Here is a 27,635-nt window from a genome sequence, read left to right as displayed (position 1 = left end):
TGAATTATTCTATCAATAAATAAAGTAAATATGGCAACTTAAATTCTTTAAAAATATGTTAGAGGTAAAGCTAATGAAAAATATTTAAAATGACAACAAATCATTTTCCTCATGACAGGAAAATACATTGTATATATACTGTAAGGAGGCTGTCTCAGTAATGTCTTTACACATTTTCTGACTACAGGGTAATATTCTCTGCAATATCAACTCTCAACACAAACAAAGTATTTACAAAGTAGAAACAGGACATATGACTTCAACAAAAGCACCATGAAACTGAACCTGTCCTATCGATCACCATACAGCATTTCTGTAGATCTCATGTAGATATTCAAAAGCACTCTAATGTCCATCTGGAGTATGTTTAATTGGAAGCTTGAATACATTGTATTGGCAGTTCTACCATACTTGTCTTTAGTATCAAACAATCATAGCCTTTTCTATTTTCTGTCACATTTAACCAATTTTGAAAGTGTTGCCTGGGGTCACCTTTTTTCCTTTATGGAATTCAAAAAAATTGTTCAAACAAAAAACATATTTTGTTCCTAACACTTTCATCATTTGCACAATGCGCGTATGTATGCCTAGTAACCTTTGACAAAGACAAGCTTCAAATACATAAGCAAACACATCTCACTGGTCAGGTTCTCACTGGTTAAGTTCTCCCTGGTCTCAAGCAACACTTGCTATGGTACTCACTTTCTCTTGCCAACCAACAACATTATCACACTTGAGTTCACTAATACTATGGCTGGTTCCCTAAGAATGGAATTCAAATGAACCTCCAGATGTTGTGTTTTACATGAAATGACGTTGAATATCTACAGCAACAATGGTGATTGGTTACACGCCTTTCAGATCCTCATTACGCTTGCTTCTTTTCCTTCACATGAATCTGAAAAAGAAGCACCAGATGAGTGGAAATCCTGACATCAAGAATTAAGGTTGTCATGACTCAACAATTGACTGAAGCACTGCAATATGTTCCTAGCAGTAATATCGAATGTCTTAAGTTTTATGATACTTTTAGAAATATCACATCAAAAACATGGTGATGGACACCAGAAACAGGCTTTAGACATTGTTACCATTTCGGGAATGGAACCTGAGTCATTGGTGGAACAAATGATTTTACCACTATACAATCCCACAGTAGAACTTTTATCTGTGGTGTCAATGAAATTTCAGTGTATGTTAGAAAGTAAGGGAAATATGTACAAACTGTATGTTCCCCTAAAAGATTTTCTGACAAATGTATTATTCAAACTGTTTATTTTTATATTACTTTTATGCACAACATTTGGCATGATGATGATTAGCTCTACATGCACTGGCAGAAAGCATAAAATTGGATCAGCAGTTTCTTTGACAGTTTTGTACGAACAAACATAGGCTTATAGCATCACATTTCCTTCCAAATCCATTGGTGATTTAAAGTTAAGATAAATACTTTTCAAGGTCGTAATTCTAAAGGAAACATACAGTTTGTTTTTGCAATTTCTAATGAAAAATGTTCATTTCAAGAAGAGTGGTGAGTTGGTGCTATTTTATGGAACTGTTCACATTTTGCCAAAATGACATTTTACCATGACAAAAAAATCTTTATCCAGTAGCAGTACTTGCAATACTATAATTTACCAGCTAGCCATCAAGGCCTGCTGCTGCCTGCTGGCTTTAAAATCTACAGGCACTGATTGAAAGATGCTGGTCCATTTTGTTTAAGTCAAACCAATAAAACTAAAATACACTGCACTGTACTCAGTTTCACTCTGTTATTACAAAATCAATTAGCAAAGACTATGGTGCAGAAAGAAATGTGTATTTTAGTCAAGACTGGTGTTGACATTCCTCAACGCAAGGTGCTGAAATACCAGGAAGTGGAAATGTAAGTTACTGCAACATGACGAATCATAAATGATTCTCGAACACTTATGAAAGATGGTTGTTCAGGTTGAACAAGAGAATGCCAAATAAGTCACTTATGGCCGAAGGCCTGCAAATATTTGAAACTGAAGGCCTGATGCAAAAACATCCGGTGATGGGCCTCCAGGCTGGCGATTATTTCAAACTCTGTCCAGTAGGCTACCTAAGAACTTCCTTAGGTAACTAAATCATTGTGTTGGAATCAATAACATCATGATACCACATTTCAAATTTCACAATAGCATAGAACATTTCTCACCTCACTAATAACAAGCCAATGATCACTGTCGGACTGGAAGTGAATACGTAATACTGCTATCTTTCCCAGATCTTCTGGGACATCTCCCTCACATACTCCATGTTCATCAAACACCCCCAGGATGTAGTAACCTTCTTCTTTGGCATGCCTTTCCCCAAGAGCAAAGTCCAGCTTTGGAAGGTGAACTGGTTTTTCTGGTGGAGTTTCTGGAAGAACTTCAATTGTGCCATCATAGACTCGGTCATCAGAATGGTCGGTATTCCCAGTTCGGAATAGAAACCTGAAATAAAAGCATTGCAAGTTTTATCAGCTCTTATCTTAAAACTGAAGCAAACAACCTTACAGATGGCAACTCAAGCCCTCACAAAACGTTGCTCTAAGCAATAAACAAGTTGTCATCCATAAGGTTGTATGGTTCATTCTTGACACCAACTTTTAGAAAGCTGATCAAACAATTACCTTATGATCACTTCAAGTACCTTTCAAGAACCCAGTCTAGCTGGATGAACATCTAATTTACTTCTTAAATACTGGCTGCATAGCACCTTATCATGAACAAACGACAATACAGCAATAAGGTGATAAACATCCACTTTGCATATCAATCTGTGTTTGACCATTCAATAGCTGATGTTTGAAGTTTGATCTACAAAGTGTATTTTCTGTAAATTGTATTATTGATTAAGTAATAATTATTGTTTGGGTCACAATTTTTAAAGTTTTGAGTGTTTGTTATTATGCATCAAATTTCGTACCATAAATGTTCAGTAATTTTTGTACTTTGGCAGCAGGCTTTAATGTAGGACTTTAGAGTTACCTCCCTTTGAATATGTGTTTTGATTAACTTTCGACTTCCAGGAGGCTGGCTGCGATTGTAGTATGTGTTCGAATATTCACGAATCGTCATCAACTTAGAATTTTCTTGGCCAACGGCTGGTTGTCATGTTGACAACATGGACATATACAGATTAACTGGAGTATATATATCTGTCTGCTTTGACCTACATAACTGCTGCCTGACTGCTCGCTGTGTTACATTCAGTAAAACTGTTTCTCACTCTCACACCAAGACTTCGGTGAGTTGACATTATATTTGCCAACCATTACTTTAGATCTGACTCAGTTGCATTGTACATGAAACCTCTATTGTGAATCTCTCTATCTTGCTTTCTGTTACTGCAAAATTATTGGAAATTTTAGATTCTCAGTGTTAAGTTTTGCTGGTTCTGTCATGGCAAATTATTCATCGTAAAAGTTTGAACAAGAGGGCCACTTAACCAAACCTTATGACGTCTGACTGACAAATACATGCAATTTCAATGATAAAATTGATATTTCATACTTATCCTGACTCATACTATATTGCTTATTTCTCTTCTACTTTTGAATGGTTAAGAGGAAACTTGAATCCCTTTCAGTTCCCTGACGGAAATGTACAATCACTCACCCTGGAGCTGCCTCTTTTATAATTCCTGCCAAAATGCACCCATGTAACTAATGACATGCTGTCCTTACTACTCTCCATCAGCCAAGGAGAGATGAGTAGTTTCTTCATTGTCCCTTAAAACATTACAATACATAACATGAGTCAGGATAAGGAAAACTAAAACATAACACATGAAATTTAATGACTCACCTTTCCAGTACGATTGGAGGATTGAGCTTGACATCGATTACATCGCCTTGTGTGGGACTTGTGGCCCAGTAGAAAGTTTCGCCTATGTAGGCCTTTACAAGGGTGTACTTCTGGTAGGTCTTCAAGGAGGAGGCAAGAGTGGCTGCAGGATTCACATGGGCACGATATAAACCTTGCTTGCCAAAGTCCTTGTCCTGAAACAAACCATAGAGTTGTATCAAGTCTTTGAATGTCATTTAGAAGTGAAAATACATAAGAATGAAGATTTTTATGGATATCAACTTCTTTATGTGAGAACACAACGTTTCGGAGTTAATGCTTACTCCTTCAATCAGGAGAAGGAGTAAGCATTAACTCCGACACGTTGTGTGGAGAAGGAGTAAGCATTAACTCCGAAACGTTGTGTTCTCACATAAAGAAGTTGATATCCATAAAAATCTTCATTCTTACATAGAGTTGTGTTCTATAGTCAATGAATGTGTACACACTATTACGACAGCAAAGATTTTGGTCCCCTTATATGTAACTGAGTTGATGATGGCATAGTCATCTTAACCTGACAACAATTGGGCTCTTCTGTGCAAGAGTACTTTAATATAAAATATCACAGAAGGGAGCACGAGAAAAGGGCTTCACACATTTTATACACACAGAACCAAAGTTTTTGGCATGATGAACGAACACCTTAGACCTTCTATCAAATACAGTACCTTAAGTTTCTGCACCTTCCCCTTAAGAGAGGATGTGATGCCAACATGCTGGAATAGAGACGGTTTGAATCTACGTCTCACTTGCAGTTTCATTCTGTTGCAGTGTTTCTGTAAAAAGAGAATGGATCATTTAATTCATTTTGTAACTGCTAAAATATACCTATAATTGAGACAATTATTATTTTCCAATTCATCTGAAGTTAATTTTTATTTATCAAGATAAAATATACAATATATTTTTGGAATTCATTCTGCAAGTCTGCATTAAATATCATCTCTTCTGGAGTCATTCTTTGGTCATCGCTATCTCAGGAATCCTCCTTAAGGACACAAAGTATCTTATGCTGTCTGCATTGCATGCCTTTATAGGCAACCATGGTCAGGTAAGGAAGAACGTGAAAAAGAGCAATAATAGTTAGATCTAACTATAATAGTTCAAATGAGCTTAAAATCTGACCAAGCTATAATAACACATATATGGAAGAGGCCCTGTAAGAACAACTTTCTGCATTGCAGTCATGGCATTGCTCAAGTCGACTGGAATCGACTTGCTCATTTTTTAATCTACTTGCACCAAAAACCCTAGTGTATTTCATATATGAGCTGCTAAACTACCAAACTCTTTTGACATTTATGCTTGGGAGAAAAACCCCTGAAAACTGAAAATATACCCTGAAACTTGGTGTCCAACCAACACTTGACGATTGCATGACTTCCAGTTTGGAAATAGTACTTGTTGGACGTGTATTTTTTGTTTGAGATGAGACGAATGAACATGAGACGAATACACAAAAACTATGCAAGTCCACTGTGGGACACATTTATTCATCATGAGAATTCTAAATCTTTTGCGCATTTATCACTACATAAGGTTATCCTGTGTTTTATTGAATTTGTATGTGTTTTTGTGAAATCATTTGTGTATTTTGTCGCATGATCACTGCAACTCTTGTCATTGGTTACACTCACACATTCCATGCAATGATACTCAGGATTGGTTATCACCACTGGTCTAATGCACTTACATACGGGTCAATTCTTGCATTCTACCCATTCACAATGGAATCCCAAGGAAACAGTGTTAACAAAATTGAGCTTTGATAGTACTTATTGAAAGGCAACAAACACATTGACAACATTTTCATATAAACATTGTGTGCATCACTTGAATAACATTACACGATCCATCTAAAAAGATGGAAATAGCATGTTATAATGTATATTTGACAACTTTTACAAGTACTGTTGTTGGTTTAATTATCTCCTCGAAACTGTTATTTTGCTCTTTGACAACTCTGATGTGGACCTGTTGACAAAGCATGTGTCCGAGAATTGTTTGTTTTTCAAAACCATTGCGGAATATAGTAAATAATTCTAATTCTGTTGATGGTATATGCTCATTTGGTTTTCCAGCCCATACCCGCAGGTTAACGCATCATTGTGGATATTAAAAAGTAAACAAAAACAGGTTTCTAGAATAATGGTCAGTATATTATTAATTAGTATTTCCACCTAACATACTTACCTGTCACATTCAAGACTGTAACTGCCAGATGAGCTGGCCACGCCTCATCGCGAGGGTCGGTTTATGTACAAAACATACCACTTTGAAACTGATTTTAAGGGTCATTTTGGGGGTTGGCTTATCTATGGTTATTTTCAGTAATCACTCATCCTCTTTCAAAAAGCCAAGCTCCAGACTAAACGGCTGTAATTCCTAATTAAACACAGACATGAGATAGTACACTTCAGTTTATAACCCATGAAGATCCTGGTTAGAATTGATCTTCAATAAATGATGTTTGTTGTACGAGGCGATTAACGGGATTTAATAGTCTGGCTCGCTCACTTGGTTGACACATCATGGTTACCCAATTATGTAGATCAATGCTCATGTTGGTGATTATTCTTGTTCCTTGTCTTGTGAGGAGTGGACTTTTGACAGACCATCATCATATAGCTGGACAATTGTGCAGTGTAAAAATGAACTTAATCACTAACTACGTTTAGTCTATAGTGCAATATATCAAGATGTGGTAACTTACATGGTCCTTTTCTGGGCTGCACACCTTGACCTGGAGAAGGTGGTCTAGAAGCCAGTCAATTGGTTTCTCCGCATAGAACATCAGAAAGAACTCAACCACTAGTGGGATGTCTGCTGACTTGAACATTTTTCCTTAAAACAACAACAGATGCTTGAAATATTCCATGTCTGCCAAAGTATTTGAGCAAAAATGATCATGAAAGTATTCAACAATAAGGGGTGAATGAAAACGATTGACGCTTGATAAATACCTTACTTTCTTGTTTAGAGTGTGGCAGGGTAAATGGTCACTGAAAGTCAACTTCCTTGATCTCTAAATTATGCAGTTTAAAACAGTCTAAACCTTGAAATTAATGCCTAGACAGACATACTTCCTCCTTTTGACAAGGTTAGAAAAGCACCTGGTTCATACAGGCTGAACAGTGAATGTATCAAACACTGAAGCTGATTACAAGCTACAACCTTAACAGCAATTTCAGTGGAATGAAACATTTACACAGAAACCAAAATTGCAAAATGTACAAAAGATCAAAGCATAAATGCCATGGCTACGTTTCAAAATATTTACAATGCCAAAAGAGAAAAAATACTCCTGGACTTTCGGAAGACTTTGAGTTGAGATTAAAAGTGAATTATTTCATTAAGAAAACTAGTGTGAGTACCTGAAGCTCTATATAGAGCCTTAATGGGCGTAGTTGGTTATGCTGCTATTAGCAATATTCCAGCAATATAGCAATCATCTTTTATGAGTGTGGTCACTGTGTACACTCAAAATACGAAGTTTGACTCTGCAATATTACAGCTATATAGTGGCATTTTGTAAATAATACAGTCTGGACTAAACAATTTGGTGATTGGCATTAAGAGCACCTATCTATGCAAAGCGGGTACAATGACGTGTAAACTAAGTCAACTGGTCGCCTCTTATGACAAGTGTGGGTTGATGAGGACCAGTGTTGACCCTGATCTTCATGGGTCCTCAAAATAAGTTGATGACCATATTAATATTCAAATTTCTCAAGCTAATTGGTCAAGACATCATTTGGAAGAAACAAGTGGTTGTTCCTTTGAGCAGTATAGGGAATCTTTTCCCACATTTTCACAAAAGGTCTTATTATTTACTTCTTCCTTTCACCTACCTATACCACCATATAGCTGGAATATTGCTGAGAGCTGTACTTCACCTACCTATACCACCATATAGCTGGAATATTGCTGAGAGCTGTACTTCACCTACCTATACCACCATATAGCTGGAATATTGCTGAGTGCTGTACTTCACCTACCTATACCACCATATAGCTGGAATATTGCTGAGTGCTGTACTTCACCTACCTATACCACCATATAGCTGGAATATTGCTGAGTGCTGTACTTCACCTACCTATACCACCATATAGCTGGAATATTGCTGAGTGCTGTACTTCACCTACCTATACCACCATATAGCTGGAATATTGCTGAGTGCTGTACTTCACCTACCTATACCACCATATAGCTGGAATATTGCTGAGTGCTGTACTTCACCTACCTATACCACCATATAGCTGGAATATTGCTGAGTGCTGTACTTCACCTACCTATACCACCATATAGCTGGAATATTGCTGAGTGCTGTACTTCACCTACCTATACCACCATATAGCTGGAATATTGCTGAGTGCTGTACTTCACCTACCTATACCACCATATAGCTGGAATATTGCTGAGTGCTGTACTTCACCTACCTATACCACCATATAGCTGGAATATTGCTGAGTGCTGTACTTCACCTACCTATACCACCATATAGCTGGAATATTGCTGAGTGCTGTACTTCACCTACCTATACCACCATATAGCTGGAATATTGCTGAGTGCTGTACTTCACCTACCTATACCACCATATAGCTGGAATATTGCTGAGTGCTGTACTTCACCTACCTATACCACCATATAGCTGGAATATTGCTGAGTGCTGTACTTCACCTACCTATACCACCATATAGCTGGAATATTGCTGAGTGCTGTACTTCACCTACCTATAAATCCAAGAGCAGAGAACTCTAGTAGGAGCCAGTCATCTGTTTTTTGCTGATATGCAAATGACTTCATAATTGACAGGTACCCCGGTTTGGCCATGACATCATCCTCCAGCTGAATGAAAGGTCAAAAGAACATTTATTCCAAAATCACGTTATGACAAAACAGATAACATGTCTGCATTAGAACCAGACACTGATCATGCTGACATGTAACATCTCTGTGCAGGGTGGAAAACATACTTATTTGTACTGACAATAGGTCTTAAAGTGACATTATATTTGTTGGTAGTGATCTTAGTAGAAATACATGCAAATATGACAAATTATGCACGAAAGCTAACTACCCGTTGAGACTATGAAAAATATCCATGCTTTGTTTATCATGCTACAAGTATTAATAAAGAAGCACATAAGTTATATTCATTTAAAAATTCAAACTACATCTTAGACATTGTGAAAACATTAAATGATGTAAAAATTTGACAAATGATTCCCAAATGAAACATGATATGCCCAATAATTTACATTACAACATAATTAAGCACAAATAACACGAAACAGTCCTGCTGGTTTAATGTAAAAGGTGAAACGGTGTGTCCCAGCCTATGAGTATCTAGGTATCCAACAGAGATACTACACAACAGTCTTACAATGATCAAAAAAATCAGCAAGCAGTGAATGGGTACCCAGTGGAATAAGATGGTCATATGACTGTTGACATTCCAGCATGTCACAGTCAGCTTGGTAAATGGTAAAAATATCTGCGCTTTATGCATCTATCTTAAATGGCTATGAGCATCTTTGAGGTGATGTTAGGCACTGTTTAAATGTATCATGTATATTTTAAGTTAGATAGATTAAAATATTTGTTATCACTGATCAAAGGAATAGTACACCAATATTTTGCTTCCATTACAAATGCACTATCCGCTACACTTAGGTGGTAAGTCCTTATTCAGAGTGAGTTTAGTTTTACGCCACACTCAGCAATATTCCAGCTATGTGGTGGCGGTCTGTAAATAATCGAGTTTGGACCAGACAAACCAGTGATCAACAACATGAGCATCGATCCCATCAATTGGGAACCGACGAAATGTGTCAACCCAGTCAATGAGACTGACCACATGATCCTGTTAGTCGCCTCTTATGACAAGCATAGTCGCCTTTCATGACAAGCATGGGTTGCTGAAGGCCTATTCTACCCTGGGACCTTCACGGGTCCCTTATTTAGTGATGCTTACAGCAAATAACATTAAACCTATGCACCTATGATACCTCAATCATTCATAGTGACTTACCTAAAAGAAACATGTGAAAAGAGAAAAACAAAAACAAACAAAAACAAAAAAGAACCCAGAAAAGATCACAAAAGCAAATTAGCTAACTAAAACTAGGAGAACAAACTCTGTGCTAGTAAGAAGTTAGACACTGTTGTAAGCATTAAATATCTATTTAGAGTAAAAACATTATGATACATTTACACTATTTGATGCTTTCTCCCATAACCTGAAATAGTGTGGAAATATTCTGTGTTATGTTCCTAAGAACAATAAAAACAACTCACATGAATGCACCACCCACCACTACACATGCAAACCTCCTCCTACGTCACCTGTGTCTGTCACTTCCACAATCTCATTAATGTCCAAATAGTACATAAATTGCAGGAAAGCTGTCATGATTGGTGGGTGGTACTTTAGTGAAAGAGTCAGGATAAGTACAAAATATTATTATAACTTCATAAAATACATATTTTTTTCTTATCCTGATTCATCATTTGCTTGAACCCATCACTAGGCAGAGGGCAACCACATAATTTTGAATTCATGTACTGTTCATTAAAACTTCGAATCTGAATTTGAATCAAATGGGGTACGACCTTCTTTTGAAACATAGGAACTAAATCATAAAGATTTCATGGATTTGTAAGACTTGCACAGAATGTGATTCCAGTTGGCTTTAGATTATTCATATCTTATGGGTAGATAGCAAACCTGAAGCATGTGACCCATGCTCTAAAATGGGTTTTATTTTTAGCGATCCTTCCATAGGTTTTAATACAGCCCAAATCTGCTTCTGTATTTTAAAACATAGACAAGAATTATTATATGGCTAAAACTTGTTCGTAACATTTCTTGGTCTCTCATAATACCTGTATGTCCTAGACTTTGTACTGCTCACAAGTGAGTAGTCTTCATCAATTTCTGGCACTTTACAGGCATACATGGACGAAGGAATACTATATCCCTCACAGCACAGCAGGGGATAATAAGTGCTAGGTATGATGCGTAAACGGTTTAAAGAGATAATCCAAGCCTAATTTTGTTAAAAAACTTTATGATTTTAATTGGATAATTGGATACTAAAAGACTGCAAGAACTGCATTTTGGGCGAAAATGGAGTGAGTGAAAGTCTCTGGTTGGTCACAGATAAGGCTGGTGCACATTGTCAGGATGCATTCAGGTGAGATGTTTGATTGTACTTGGGGAAGATAACATAGAATGTTTCCACAGTATCTCAGGTTGAAAAAGAGAGAGGTGGATAAATAAGGATAAATCTATGTTAAGACCAAACTTTAAATATTAGCTCACTCAAATCAACAAAGGGATAAGGTGAAAATATTTGGGTCAAAAATTCTAAAGACTTACCATTCAGAAATAAATTAGGAAAAACAAGCATTATGTTTGAAAGAAGTTAAAACATGTGACTCTTGGTTTTCATTGTGGTTAATATCACTGCATGACAAGGCATATCATGACATGAGAGATTAACTGTAGTCATATACTCTTTTAAAGAAGTAGGGTAATTTAAACTTTCAATTTGGATAGGAAGCATATGCTTAACAAACTTTTCAAAAACAGATATCTTACAAATGCACTACCATTTCTCCTTATAACTACCAATAAATGCAATGAATGGGATGCACATACACAACACAGTAGCCCCATACATGTGCATGGGGTGTCATTCTTCATTTTGAGAGTTTTCTGTAGACTATTAACTTTGACCATTATTTTGCATCACACACTTGTTACAGGGCGCTCAGCTTGACCTGATCAAGTGCATACTAATGTATTGCGTGGCTGTGTCACAACTGGTTGGGTCTGTTATTGTGACGGGGTGCACCTTTGTCAGGTGATTGTTAACATGTCAGAACAGCCGAGACAAGGTCAGCGTTTGACATCTCAGTGTAGAGGAACCGTCAGCAATGTGCTAACTTGCTTTAAACAATTAGCTGCAGATGGTTTAATGTTTTTTAACTATCCAAGCTTTTAGGCAGCAAGTTCCCCTCTATTTAATGAAGATAACTTGACCAGTCGTTTGTACCCAGGTCATGCATATGTAGAGTAGCTCAGGTGAAGCTGAACACCCTATAGTGTTTGATTCCAGCCTCCTTTTTGTTTGAAAATAAATATTGTACACATGTCAATTTCACATCATATACCAATTATCTTTCAAGAGTGATTAGTATGGTCCTGTGGTCAAAAGGTTAAAAGGAAGTGCAAGTGTTGATGGACTCTCAAAACATTCATCACTATCATATCAACGCTGATCGACTCCAATACATCATTTTTTACAATCTTCAATTAAAAATGAAGACCCCTACTTTTTTATAGGAGCATATGAAGGAATCAGGTGTTCTTTAACTTGAACTGAGCAGCATTTTTTCAATTTTGTCTTCCTTGTGATGCAAAATCAATGAAAAAAATAAATGCTACTGAACTAAACAAAGCTGTTTTAAAACAACAAAGGTTATATGACGTGTTAGGCTGAAAACAAAAAAGTGCAGTGAAATAACCACATTGTTTACATTACATTACATTGTATAGCAAAACTATACAACTCAAAAGTGAAATATTTTGAGTAGCAGATATGTGAGTGAGTTAGTAGCTCCATAACAAAAATACTACAAACGTGATTTTCACGGATTGAATCCCCCAGCATTACAAGTTACCCTTAAATCTGCTTCAAAGTTCCATGTGACTGGAAAACAAATAGTGAACATGCTACTAGAATGACAACGGCATTCAAAACATCTCATGGAGTGAACAGGGAGGGTAACCTCTATGATTTCATACTAATTAGCTTTAAACGGTCAAAATAATAAAAAGCTTGTTATGTTTTTGTTTAGGTTGATCAGCAGGGAAAAGGTGGCTAATGTAGCAGATTTGCAGGGGCAGAGTTCATCACATGCACAGATGGAAGACACATCTTGACAGTCCCATACTTTATTCATCACTCCCCATACAGGCCATGCCATTTCTGGTCACCTAGATGGTACTAATACTAGTTGCACAATGTCGTATTCCACGGTAACCATGGAAATCTGCAGAGACATGTTTTCACATCTGGAAGAGTAGCTTGTTGTTTTCAGATGTTTCAGATATGATTAAGTTACATTTAGCATAAGATATTGTGTTACCATAGCCCAGTAGTTAAAGAGTAAATCTGATTCTGTTATAGCTTGAATAGTAGAGTGAGAAATGGGGGATTAAAGTTTCTCCCAACACACTGTAACACACAAGGCTGTAATGTGATACCCATCACAATAAAATGTATGTCTCTAAAATTTGAACTCAGAAGCTATCGGAATTATTGTTGCATGAATTGAACTTCATAAATAGACCAAAAGAAAACAAGATGTTGGTGAAAATGACCAACCATGAGGCCATCTTTGAGACCTATAAGTTTTTGACAGAAAGGTAGGATAGCATGCACATAAGGGAGATAACTGTGAATCTGTGGACTTGCATAATGGAATCATACATACATACAGCACTAAAGACATAAATCACAACTTAAAATCACACCATATACCAAGGATTCAAAAATTGTATTGTAATACATATCATGGAATGAATGAACATCCTAAACTGACATACTGATAATACTGCCCAATATTTCAACATTTCAGAAAATAAAACAAAGTGATCTTGTGTGCATGTGTGTGGGTCAAAACACAATTCCATATGTCCATGATTCATTCCAACATATTAATGCATTTAAAAATTCAGTCAAAGCACTCCTGAAAGGAAAGGAAATATATAATGATGATCTCTTGGTCCTGTAAGTTTAACCCTTTAACTGGGGAAGTTTCTACTGTAAGATAAATTTGTTTCCCCAACGCCCTAAAGGCATTTTTTCAGTTCATGTAAATAAATGCCAGTGATGGAATAATACCTTGATATTATTTTGAAGATGATTTGAATAGAAGCATATGTAAATATGTAAATAGTGTGAAAATTTGAGGATGAATATCACTTTCTGTTATTTTACATCAGCACTGTTGCAATATACACCAAAAGTGAGTGAGTGAGTGCTAACATAATTTAATCAAGGTCATGTGAATACTGAATTAAGAAATGTGAATGTGAATGTGAATGTGAATGTGAATGTGAATGTGAATGTGAATGTGAAATCAGAATCAGAATCAGAATCAGAATCAGAATCAGAATCAGAATCAGAATCAGAATCTGTAATGGATGTAAGTTTGCATATTTAGAGTTAACTGACAATTGACATTCAGGGGGATTACACATTGCGATATATTTGGAGCAATTTTGATGCAGTATCAGACAGATACTGAAAATGAAACAATGAATGTCAGTGGCACAGTTTCAAGTGTATGTATTATTACCAATAGCTCCAGAAAGGGCACCTGCTGAGTGTGTGCGCAGCTGAAGGGCTAATGACATACCTGCACATAATAAACTCCCCTGCTCCTGGCATACAGCATTAGGAATGAGTAGTCCAGGTTCTGCTTTGTTCTCCATCTGTAACACATCAAGACACTTGCAGTAAGTGAGTGAGTTCAATTTTACACGCTTTCAGACTATCCTAGAGAGAGAAAGAGAGAGAGACACCAGAAATGGGCTTCACACATTGTACCCATGTGCTGAATCGAACCAGGATCTTCAGAGTGACGAGTGAATGCGTTAACCATTAGGTTAAAACACCGGCTCCAATCTAGTACATGATAACATGAGCATCAAAGCATGTCTATGGAATAATTATGACAAGCATCACCCGAAGCATTAACCACTAGTTGCATTAACCACAATATTTCCTATGTGAGATGCCCTTGCACAATTCATTTTGCATGGCCATTTAACTGGCATCTATTGATGGTCCAGAGGCATCGTGGTAAGCTTTATATGTAAATACATAATGTCATCACCTGATTCTTTCCTTGGAATCTCCAAATGTTTCTTTTAAATGATCTAGGTCTGGGTAGAACCCTGATGGCGGAGCAATGACTTCTAGTAAACCACTGTCCAGATATTCTGGGAATCTGAAAATGGAACCACAAATTCTTCATTAAAAAAAATCAACAAAAAAATCAACAAGACGTCCTGAACATGAGAAGACTCAGAAAACAGTCTGATCTTATATATCTCCAGTGTTTGCTTTCACGCGGAAGCCTGCAACATATAAAAACCACAAAATTTGAAATGATTCAGGATTGTAATGAATCTTTTAAGCAAAAATGATCTGGACTTATATATTCAGTTTTATTCTTCATGCACTCTCACAAATCCTACTGTGAACGCTGCATTTAAGTTTACAACTTTAAGTCTCAATTGTAAGCAAAAAGTAGAAATACTGGTATGTTAAAACATGTTTTAGTACCAAGCTTTATTATCAAGAACTAACATGACAAACATGAAAAATATTATATAGTAGTTCCTTTTCCACCTACATGCAACAAGTACAGAGTGCAAGGATCTCCTGGGCCCTGTCTGCCTCTCATGTTCATCAAAGTAGCTTATGTATCACGCTACATGGTTGTGTGATACAATCCATGTTCATAAATCTTAACTTCTGGTTCCCTGAGACAAGGCACAAGATCACTTGGTTGTTACTCACTGTTCACGAATTTCTCCAGCAACTTTCTCTACGAATGTTGTGTCCCAAGGCTGAAAAAGACCATATGGGAACATGCAGTGTCTCTGTCTATATGTCATAAAATTAGCACAGAAAGGAATGACAAATGAAGAAGACAAAACACCTATTATCTCTGGAAGGTCACATAATTCATAAATTTTCCAAGTAACTGTTTCCACATATTCTTTAACAGAAACAAAGACCTACATTTAAACTGAAAAGGGAACTCAGACTAAAGACTCAGAACTTCCAAATGTGATTAATTTACAGCAAAAGCATTGCTGTAAAGGCTTGGCAGAAAAGAAAAAAAATATTTGGTATTGGGACTGTGAGACAGAAAAAACAAGATTGTGGAATGAAAATTCATGAAAGCCTTAGACCAGTGTTACATCTGATGAATACTTGCATCCTGTTACACGAAGTGATCGTCTGAGAACATACGGAATGGGAGAAACAATTGCTTAACGGAACTGCTCTCTACTTCATAAATACTGGGAATTCCAAAATAGTTCAGATCAAAGACTTGAATCAATTTGGATGAATTTCCTACAACAAAAAGCTGACATACATTGAGAGGGTCCAAGAGTTTGGTCTTATGCCTTCAAATATTACCACTGTATGTCAGCTTAATGTTGGAATGGATGAGTCAGCACAACTGGGGACACCAAAAATGGAATTCTTACATTGTACCCATGCAAGGAGTTGAACCCAGGTTTTCAGTGTGACAAGTAACGGCTTTAGCAACTAGGCTACCCAACTGCCCGCTTAATGTTGGAGGAAAGCAATATGTGATAAAGGTCACAGCCATTTACAACCTTGGTAAAAATCCATGAGTCTGGGTATCATCATGACAAACCATGAAACAAAATTTGGGCAAACTTAAATGACAAGGCCAGGACGAAAGACAAACAATTTGAAGTATTGTAAGACTTGACTCATTTGATCGAAGTCACCATGGAGACACTATACCTACCTCTGCAATGAAGACAATGATCAAGCAGTCATCTTTCTCCTCCGGGTTCAGTTCATTGACAAGGGAGCGTAATGTCTGTGTGAGGTAGCTAACCTTGTCACGTTTGATTGTTGGAACTCCTATTACTATGGAGACTGAAAAACAAAAATGTGGGTTGTGATGTAATGAATAAGTCACAATGATCTTCAATAGGGTGAACACTTTCTTCGATTTGTTTGTTTGTTGTTATGTCTCACTATATTCCAGCTACATTGGCAGCAGTTCTGTAAATAATCAAAACAGGACCAGAAAATCCAGTGACCATCCTCATGAGCATTGATCTGCATAACTGGGATACAATGCTTGATTGGCATGTTAGAAGATGCTATTTGAAAAACATAGTGATTCTTGAGTACAACAATCCTGGGCCTGTTCTATCATGATGATAAGGCCAGAACAAGCCTGAAATGGTGTACTCAAGAATAAAAAGAATGCGTAATCCAGAAACAATCTCTATTTTCAACTGGAATATGATAACGTGTCAACCAAGTCAACAAATCTGACCACCCAACCCCGCTTGTCACCACTTAAAACAATCATGAGCTGCTGAAGGTAAATTCTAACCAGGATTTTCACGTGTCTCTTCCTCAATAAACTTTTCTAACCAATATCATTTCTGAACCCTTCAAAAAGTCCTCTCTTCACACCCTAGGAGGAAACCAATCATCCTATAACAGTTTCCTTTAAGTACTGCCTTTGTATGACAACAACCAAGATGATGTAAGCATGCCATTTCTTTCATAATTGGTATGGACTGAAAATTTTAAAAGTTTATACTTAGATCACAGAAACATTAAAGTAAAAGGTTAAGGGATCAGATGATCAGATTTCCCAACAATGATTACAACAGATCTCTGGCAGTCATTTTCAGCCCAAAGTCTGTGGCAAATGTAGGTAAAATCTTGAAACTAATCTAAAAGTATTCAAATTCAGTCCATATACATTTTAATCAAAAAGTTTATCATGGCAAAGCTTCCACTGATGTTAGGCAATCTGATATTTTTGCTTTGCATCTTGACTTTTTATTCACCTAATCTGCTTGAGATTAGGTGCCTGACTGGGGGGTTTGAGTTTAAATCTCTGGTGGGACTCAACCAACAAAAGTAGTAGAATCTGAAAATTTACTGCGAAACTGTAATCCCTAATTCATCTGTGGTTTGTCTAAAATCCTCGAAAAATCATGAGCTTACGGCATACAACATTTAAAATCTGTATTGCTGGAATACAACTAGAACCTTAGACATCTAACAGCAAACAAATCTGTTGATTTGGCATTGGTTCCGGTTTGACTAAACTATGAGTAATGAATCACAGAAATGAGAAATGGATCTCAGGCAATTCTTTATCAACACTTATTATCAAGCAAGCAAACATTTGGGAATTTTACATCAGCTAAAAAGCATTGGCACTATCATTGGATAAAAGTTTTAGCACTACTATGCCATTAGGCTAAACCAAAAAAAAAAGCGAAATGCTTCTCAGGCATTGGCGCGTGAAATTTTTCGTTGCCATTTAAAAAAACTGCTTTTTATTTGGCTGCGTCCCGATCATTCATGTCCACTATAAGTATGAGTGTCTGTAAGAATAAACTGTGACTGAATGTACAACTCATTAACACATTCCAAACTTCACAAACTGTACCTGTAACAAAAACAATAAATAAATAAAAGTGTGGTCCTCCCTCATAACATTTTTCTGTTAACTGTTTTTTAAAAGTCCTACTGCTCCCGTCACTTTTGAAAACAAGACAAAACTGTGTCCAGGACACAGATGTCCCAGTTACTGTAGGAAACATTCCCTACACTGAGTGTGCCCTGGTGATTAATTTCTGCTAAACAAGTTCAATAAACATCTATCTAACTATGTGATTCATAAATTTCGATTTACATTCTGTTGAGCAGTTTTTGTGGAAAAGTGGATAGACTTAATCCCCTATTTCACTATCATCAGAGAGAAATTCCACAAAATTTATCTAAGTTTAAATGTCAATAAATATATATATATATAGAACACAAAAACAAATTATAAGATGCACATTTTCAGCGTCTCTGTGAAAGACACATATTAGCCTAAAAAGTTTTGTGCGGTGGATTTTGAGAAGTGGATAAAATACACCCCCTGCTGTATGGGTCGAACAAGATGAATAGAATGAAATTCAACTAAGTTCAAACATCTGTAGCAGTGACAAAATTAAGAAATGGGATGAACAAGGTATGAGATGCACTTCTTTAGAGTCCCAATGAAACACACGTAGAAGCTCAATCAATTCTGCTGAGCAGCTTTTGTGGAGAAATGGATATACTTCTTCCCGTACAACACTATATTTTGAGAGAAATTCAACAAAATTTATGTGCGGTCAAGCTGCATTAAAATTGGAAAAGTAAACAAAATATACAAAATTAAAATATGAGATGCACAGCTTTAGCGTCCCTATAAAGCACATGTGTAATCTAAATGGATTCATTCCGTAGTTTTTGAGGACAAATGGATAACGTACACCTCCCCTATAACACTACATTCAGAAAGAAATTCAATAAAATTTATGTAAGTTCAAACGGCATTAGAATTGGAAAAAAAATAAACAAAACACAAAAACAAAATATGAAATGCACACCTGTAGAGTCCATATAAAGCACATGTGTAATCAAATGAATTCCATGAAGCAGTTTCTGAGAAGTGAATAATGTACACCCCCTTCCTCGTCCCCTATTACACTAGCATCATAGAGAATGTCAGCAAAACATACCCATGTTCAAATGTCTCTAAACGTACTAAAGCAAACAATAAAATACAAACACAAAATATGAGATGCACACCATTAGAGTTCAAAGAAAGCACATGTATAAGTTCATTGTGGAGAAGTGGATAAAGTACATTCCCTGTTTCACACAGATGGACAGACAGACAGACATGGAGGGTAACCCTATATGCCCCTGACATATATGGTGGAGGCATAAAAATGTGTCCAAGAAACATTTAATTTTTTCCATGCAGCCTTACCATGATTTTTGAGTATAATGATTTTTAGCTTTCATCTTAACACATGCCAATTCACTATTTCCTTGGAGATCTGTGTTTTGGGCTTCATTCAGTCTTGCTCTGTGAAGTATAGAACTATACTGAGTCAAAAAAGAAACTTCACAAACTGTACTTATTAAAAATAATGAATAATTTTTCCCTTGATTGTCAATGTGCAACGTGAACGCGATGTTGGCATGTTGCAAGCAGGAAGATAAGCTATTGATGTTGCAAGAGCAATGGGATGCAGCCATCATACTGCGTATGACTAGCGAGGTCTTCTACAACATACTGGCACCACTACTGAACGCCCAAGGTCGTCCATGAATGACGTCACAAGCAGAAGACCGTGAAATTATCCTACGTCACCTACGTGACAGATTTCTGCTGGCTACATGAGCCAAGGCTGAGATGTTTAGAGGTCCTCACAGACAATTTAAATCGGTTGCAGGCTCCCATTCTCCATTCTCAACGTCCATATTGTGGGCCAGTATTGACGCTGTTACAACAAGGTCCAAGAATGCTGTGGGTCCAACGTCAGATGGACCAAGAGAGACTGGAATCGAGTCATCTTTAGCAATGAATCCAGGTTTACCTTCAGAGTCTGGAGACGACGTTGTGAAGGGTATCCCCAGTGTTGTGTACAGGAAGTTGACAGATACGGGGGCGGAAGTTGCATGGTGTGGGGTGCTTTCTGTGGGAACATCCGTTCCCGACTTCTGGTCATCCGTGGAAACCTCACAGCTGCATGTGCTCACCCCTGAACTCGTTCCTTTTATTGTGACTAATGGTCCAGTTCCAGCACGATAATGCTCGGACTGGTCATCAAGGTTCCCTGACCTTAATCCAATAAAACACTTGGGAGAAGGCTTTCGTGGTCTTAGGAACCAACCTCAGATTTTTCAGTAACTTGGCGCTGCTTTGCAAGAGCAATGACGCAGAATCCCCAACCACATGTTCACAAGCATCACACAGTCAATGAGGAGACGGTGTATGGCAGTGGTGAATGTGAAGGGCAGCCACACATAATATTGAACAGAGAAATTTCGAATTTTTATTCTTGTGACTTGACATTCTGTATACCCATGGTTTTGGAACGGCGGTATAGCCTAATGGAACTGATTGTGGCACTGTCAGTGTATTGAGTACATCACACAGATCTCAGCAATGAAATAATAACAATTTAACCATCTTACCATCTCTTGTTCCTTTATTGTGCCCTGAAGAAAGAATGTGAAGTTTCTTTATTGACTCAGTATACTAAGGACTCATGGGTTCAGTATGCATTGCCATCTTGGAGCAAGACTGGGCTAAATGAAAGGTTGGGGTTTACATCATGTAGAATATCAAACTGTAATAAGCCAAACCTATTATCAAGGATTCATACCATCTTATTAACTCTTGAAAAGGAGACAAAACATCCTTTTGTTAGAAAATAATTCATGGAATTCTGACCATGGATCAGAATAGGACATCATAGGATATCAGTTCAAATTTGTAAACTTCTCTTATGGAGTGAGTGAGTACGGTTTTACACCACTTTCAGCAACATTCCAGTAAAGTCACAACAGGGAACACCAGAAATGGGTTTCATACACTCAGTACCCATGTGTGGAGTAAACCCAGATCTTCAGCATGACGAGCGAATGCTTTATACACCAGGCTACCCCACCAACCATTCCCTTAAGGAATTACCTACAGTACAAGTTGTAACAACATACCTAACAACACACAAGTCCTATCATTACTCCTCACCCCTTCAGGGTTATTTCCAGTTCCCTATTGTTTGATCAATGTCTTGATGTTGTGATGGGAAACAACAGGGGTAATGCGAGCTGGCCATCCAAATCATGCCTGGGCTTAATTACAGTCACAGTTCAGGTCAAAGAGCAACACTCATCTGGTTCTGATACCTTATAGACTAAACTTGACCAAAGCTTAGTCTCTGAATTTATGTAAGTTTGTCCCATTTGAGGAAACATATGCTTGCTTCACTTAGAGCTTAGTCTTATAATAGCACTTCAGAAAGGGCTAGAAGGGGGGAGGGGAGGGAGTGGGAGAGAGCACTAATCACAGAAGTTTGTTTAAGACCATTAAAATTAAACTTAAAATTAAAATTAAAATTAGTCCACAAACATACTTTTATCACATATGAACAACACTTTTTAACTCAAAATAATTCAGTTATTTCATGTTGTATGTAAGCAGTTTAGAAGAAGAGAGTCTTTGGTTAGTAATTTCCTTGTTCATTTTTACAGTATTGCTAGTTATGAAAATTATATACTGATACGAAATTAGAACATAGGTCATTATTTTATGAGATAAGACATACAACTATACTAAAATACACATAATTATCTTATATACAACTAATAACCATTTATTTCACACATTTCTTATACATTTAAAACCTTTATCACGCAAGTGAGACTTGTGCTTGCATAATTTCATCTATTTGGACACTGCAGGATATCGACAATAACATCTCAAAATCAGCTTCTGTCTCTACTCCCTGCTAAGATATTTTCTTCTTTACACATGTTGAACAGTAGGACACTGTAAAATTATTTTTATTTATTACATGAAGTTTCAACAAAACTAAAACCCATTGTATATATTCATATATCTCCCACTTTGCCAGTACTTTTGTTGCTTACAATTGCTCTCTCTCTCTAATGGGACCTTAAATTCAAAATATTATCTTGCAGTGTTAAGAATCTTATAGCAAGAAGTATTGACAAGAATAATCTTGATATCATTTAGTCGCATTTAGAAGTTGTCACAAATAACCAAGACATTCTATGGATTAATCTTATGTGGGAAAGATTAAAGTAGATTAATCCATAAAATATCTTAGCCAAGAATAATTTTCACAATATTGTTACACTGAAATTTCTGGTGTCCAGTATTATTGTTAACACTTTTTGGTTTAGAACATATATATTGTACAAAAAAGGTTGAATAACACCAGTATGACACATTAGCCAGTGGTCTGAAGCCCAGGTCTTGTAAAATTCAAGTAGGTTTTGCAAGTTCAGAAACATCTGTCCACGAACAGAACCAACAAAAAACAAAACAATAAAGTGCTACAGCATGATGTTGATGCCATGGAATCCCAATAGTGTACAGACAGATGCTTGTGATGTCAATCATTGAAGTATTTACACAAGACTCTCATGCAACATGCAGTAAAAACATGGTCCTATGTAGGACTACACCGTTATCCTATACTGAGGAAGCTGTCAAAACTGGCATCTCTCCAATCCGGCAAGTTGTTAACACCAGCATAAAGTCTCAATTCCACCTTGGACATTTATTAACAGCTCTACAATCCAGCACACTGGACAAACCGGACTATTTCTTCAATCTCAATGAGTGCCGGTTTAGACAGCTTCCACTGTATATCGCAATACACCATTCAAACAATACATATCGTAATGTCTTTTCTAAGAACTGGCATAATGGCCAACAAAAATATACAAAGTTTTCCATTGTAATGATACAAAAACCGCAATCTCTACATACAAAAAATTAATGAAAAAAAAGCTGCAACACATCAAAATCAAATCAGATTTCTGTTATCACAACCAAAATATTTATTGCTAAACAATGTCACTTACTGTCATACACTGAAGCTTCCAATATACTGCAATACATATCAGAATACAGGTACCAGAATTGCAATATATTGAACTATATTACCATTACAGGAATAGTGGTACTAAGTTTTCAATGACCAAGTTTGCTTTGTCACAGGTCTATCATCTGTGATCAGGTTCAATGGCCTTACTGATGTAGATTGCTAGGCCTTCTATGTGATGTGAGAACCCAAGGAGTCTTGGGTCTTCTGTCCAATGTGAGAACGCAAGAAGGTCTGGGTCTTCTGTGTGATGTGAGAATCCAAGGATGTCTGGGTCTTCTGTCCAATGTGATAATGTAAGGAGGTCTTGGTATCTGTCCAATGTAGTAAGACAAGGAGGTCTGGGTCTTCTGTTCAACATGAGAATGCAAAAAGGCCTGGGTCTTCTGTCCAATGTGAGAACACAAAGAGGTCTGGGTCTTCTATCCAATATGAAAACCCAAGGTGGTCTGGGTCTTCTGTCCAATGTGAGATCACAAGGAGGAGTGGGTCTTCTGTCCACTGAGAGAATGCAAAGAGGTCTGGGTCTTCTGTCTAATGTGAAAACCCAAGGACATCTGGGTTTTCTGTGTGACGTGAGAACCCTAGGAGGTCTGGGTCTTCTGTGTGATGTAACCCAAGGAAGCTTGGGTCTTCTGTTCAATGTGAGAACCCATGGCTCTTGGGCCCTCTGTTTAACCTTATAACCCAAATTGGTCTTCTGTTTGATGTGAGGACCTGTAATGTCCTGGGTCTTCTGTTTGATGTAAAAACCCAAGGAGGTCTGGGTTGTGGGTTGTGACGTGAGAACCCAAGGAGGCCTTCTGTCCGATGTAAGAACTGAAAGAGGTGTGAGTCTTCTGTTTGATGTGAGAACCCAATCAGACCTGGGTGTTCTGTGTGATGCGAGAACCCAAGGAGGCCTGGGTCTTCTGTTTGATGTTAGACCCCAAGGAGGCCTGGGTCTTCTCTGTGATGTTAGAAACCAAAGAGGCCTGAGGCTTCTGTGTGATGTTAGAACCCAATCAAACCTGGGTCTTCTGTTTGCTGTTAGAACCCAATCAGACCTGGGGCTTCTGTGTGATGTTAAAACCCAAGGAGTGTTTGGTCTTCTGTTTAATGTGAGCGACCCCTTGAGGAGAAATTATTCTGATGTGATCCTAAGACATCTAAGTCACATGCATAAAGGTAATTAACTTACCACCATGTCTCCCTTTTGTGAGACGAAATGCTGGCCGCATGCGCTCTGGACGACCCACAAGGTATGGAAGATATGTGAAGATACTAGGCAAGTGGATGGTATCTTGTCCCGGGCCAATACCACTTAGGTTTCTCAAGTAATCATTGACGTTTTGAACACCTCCCATTGAAGACCTGAAGTCAGATTGAAAACTTAAATTTCTCAAATAAGCATTGTTTTGAGGATGACTTACTGAATATCTAAAGTAAGATTGAAAGCATAAACCAAAACAACAAGAGTCATTAGATAATATGTGTCCCCTCGCCCCAACACATTTGAATGAACAAATTATCTGACAGATCTTATTTTAGACTATGTTCGAAAGGTTTCCATGGAAATAATGCAATGCCAAATATCTGTAAACAGCAAAAGGCACCACTTCAAGATCTGCCTCATATATCTGCCACGTTCTGTTGAAAGATATCAAATGTTGTGTTGTGCTCAGGAAACAAAGCCCATCTCTCCCTTTTGAGACTAAGTCCAAAACGTTTCCATGGAACAAAGAAAAAGAAAAATCTGTAAACAGCAAATGGCACAACCTTAGCTTCAGTTTATTATGTCTGCCAATTTTGATCTAAAAAATATCAAATGTTTTTTTAGTTATGCTCCAGAAACAAAATGATTACGGATGAGCAGGCGAAGATGAGGCGATGACTATTTGCCCGTGCATTACATGCTGGAGGGATGAAAATGAATGGGTGAAAAGATTGGGCTTATTGCCAAAGTCAGCAATTTTATTCCCCATGATAAGTTTATTCTGATCACAATTTATTTCCATCATCATGACCTATGAAATGTCTGTACTGCTGAGAGGATCCACAATTTTAGTATACTGAACAGCAAAAGAAACACAACAAGTTTTTAAATCTTAAAACATGAACGCTTACTTTTATGAGATTTCATTTTTTTTTTTTCGAAAATGCATGTCTTTTGCTGTTCAGTATATTTCGATTGTAAAAATGATATCTTGACACATAATATTCCAGATAAAACTAAACTAACTTGTAATGACTCAACATATGACAGTAATGATAGGTATACATTCTCTGATAACAAGGTTTATTTCTACAACACAGGTGATCTGATGATATTAATGTCAATACTGGTGAATTGGTGCAACTTGCAAATCAATTCACACATGGCCTAGACAAACAATACTGAAAAAAAGTGATATGCAATTTATAACAGATTACAAATATAAGTCCAGCTATAAATGGAAATTTTGTATACCACATAGCAGAGACAGTTAAAACATTGAATAATTTCAAAATGACTTAATATGTCTCTTTAAATGACAAGATGTTAAATTTAGGTTAAATAAGGAATTATATTGGTGCAAATGAGTATGAAATGAACCTTACTAGACCATTTGCTCACAGTCTTTATTCCCATATTTTTGGCCAATCATAACTTTTTTGTGCCTAACTGTGAGAATGTAAAGTGTATAGAAAAAATTAGTCTGTATTTGTGTTGAACAAGAAATGGGTACCAAATGTTTGGCTGACATTATCTCTGGTGTTTCTGTTTGCCTGTATTCCACTGAAGGTCGAGAAAACAAACTTAAAGCATGACAAGCCAGGTCTGTAACTATTTGGTTCACTGCCTACTTACACATGTTGTGTACAGGGAGGTACATTTTATCAAAACCCAGCCCTTGAAATCTGAGTTAATGCCTGTCTACAAAATAAAACCTGACTCCTATTGATTAGAATATCACATATGCTCTCACATGCCTCAGCCTTGGCTTTATGATAAGCGACATAAAAAAAGTCAAATACTTGTGTTTCATGCCAAACCGTGAGGAACTTCAGAATGACATTACACACAGTTGTGGAGCAACATCACAGGCAAATAGCACAAGATGTGAATCACAGAGTTAGGCAAATGCAAACAACATGGCTTTCCTTTCTAAGGCCCTTCCATCATGTTCATTCATCACACAAGGTAGTTTGATTCACTGTGCTCCACTGACATACAGAAGCAATTATTTTGCTATCATATAAGAGGAAATATCTTAAGCTAAAAATACCACTCACTTCATGATAAACTATTTAGTGTATTTCCTTTATTGAACAAGCTGAAGATGTTACATGAAACATATATTTAGACAACAGTGACATTAATTTCAACATTCTATTTTACAAACTCATATGCAAAATGTTATGACCCTGTATTTATGACTCAAGTTAATATAATGCTACCACATAATTACTCATGGTTGTACTTTCCTCCCTGTAACCAAGGTGCCTGCTATGTATCAACCACTGATGATTCTTTGATGTAATGGAAATAGACTTTGTTAACACTGATTTCATTAAGTCCTGTTAGCTATGTTTTTACAAGTGAGCATAAAATATTGCGAAAATTGGTTATAGGGACATTAAAAATGCACTAAGCTTTCAGGCAAGTTATACTTAACAAACTTCTTAATAGGCATGCTATAAGTTAGTGCGTCAAAAATGTAACATAAAATTTCATTGATGACAGCTTCTTGTTTTTCTTGCATAAGAGCGATGTTTCCATGTAGATTGAACTAGATTCCTACATGATTATCCTGCTAAAAGTGCTAGCATGGTCTAAACAATAAAGCTTCAGTGTACTTTATACAAAACACACAAACTGCAACTTTCTTTCTATTAGCTTGACTTTGTGGAGTGCATGACAGTTGTAAGAGGCATGCATCTGTTTAACATGAACAAGGTCTGAGCATGAAAGATTGTGCAGCTTGTTTACAGCCTGGCAAGAAGCTGACAGTTAAAGAAATAAGTTGACAAAGGAAAGTTGACACACTGGATGAGTTTTAGGTCAAGGGGGAACCCAACACCAAACCAACAATGGGGCCCTTCATATTCACATGCTTATCTCATGGCTATGCTTGTTCCATGGAAGTGCAATGTGATAACTGCTTTCCAAGACAGTTACGGAAATGAACAATGCAAGAAGTGACTGACATATTACACATGGGGTCAGGATGTGTATAATGGAGGGGTGATATGACACATAATGGAGGGGTGAAATAAGATATTTGACATGGCAAAAGGGAATAAAAGAGATACAAAGACAATGTTTTGAAATGATGCTTTGTGTGAAATGCATAGAAACTTTTTTTAAAAGAACGCAGTAGGGGGACGTGGGGTTGTGATGTGACACATATCACATGGGATAAGGGAATATACATACACTTTGCTGCCTTTATGAAAGCTTATGAACATGCAGTGACACGACACAGAAGCACAATGTAAACAATAAATGGGCGTGTGAT

At 37.0% G+C, this 27,635-nt stretch overlaps 1 protein-coding gene across 1 annotated transcript in view; it reads right to left on the bottom strand.

Annotated features, from left to right (window-relative positions):
• Positions 1-439: 439 nt before the first annotated feature.
• Positions 440-27,635, bottom strand: part of LOC137274415 (alpha-1,3-mannosyl-glycoprotein 4-beta-N-acetylglucosaminyltransferase B-like) — a 41,178-nt gene continuing 13,982 nt past the window's right edge. Inside the window, exons 4-14 of the mRNA XM_067807588.1 lie at positions 24,335-24,507; positions 16,458-16,591; positions 15,467-15,516; positions 14,778-14,891; positions 14,298-14,373; positions 8,597-8,711; positions 6,577-6,707; positions 4,532-4,639; positions 3,822-4,015; positions 2,186-2,465; positions 440-898 (exon numbers count right to left, since the gene is read on the bottom strand). Of these exons, the coding sequence (XP_067663689.1) occupies positions 869-898; positions 2,186-2,465; positions 3,822-4,015; positions 4,532-4,639; positions 6,577-6,707; positions 8,597-8,711; positions 14,298-14,373; positions 14,778-14,891; positions 15,467-15,516; positions 16,458-16,591; positions 24,335-24,507 (1,405 nt within the window). The 3' untranslated portion in view covers positions 440-868. The remainder of the gene's footprint in view (positions 899-2,185; positions 2,466-3,821; positions 4,016-4,531; positions 4,640-6,576; positions 6,708-8,596; positions 8,712-14,297; positions 14,374-14,777; positions 14,892-15,466; positions 15,517-16,457; positions 16,592-24,334; positions 24,508-27,635) is intronic.

This window comes from Haliotis asinina, chromosome 2, assembly GCF_037392515.1.
Source record: "Haliotis asinina isolate JCU_RB_2024 chromosome 2, JCU_Hal_asi_v2, whole genome shotgun sequence".
Taxonomy (NCBI): domain Eukaryota; kingdom Metazoa; phylum Mollusca; class Gastropoda; order Lepetellida; family Haliotidae; genus Haliotis; species Haliotis asinina.
Note: the sequence above shows the minus strand (reverse complement) of the source record. Positions and strands in the feature narration are given on the sequence as shown.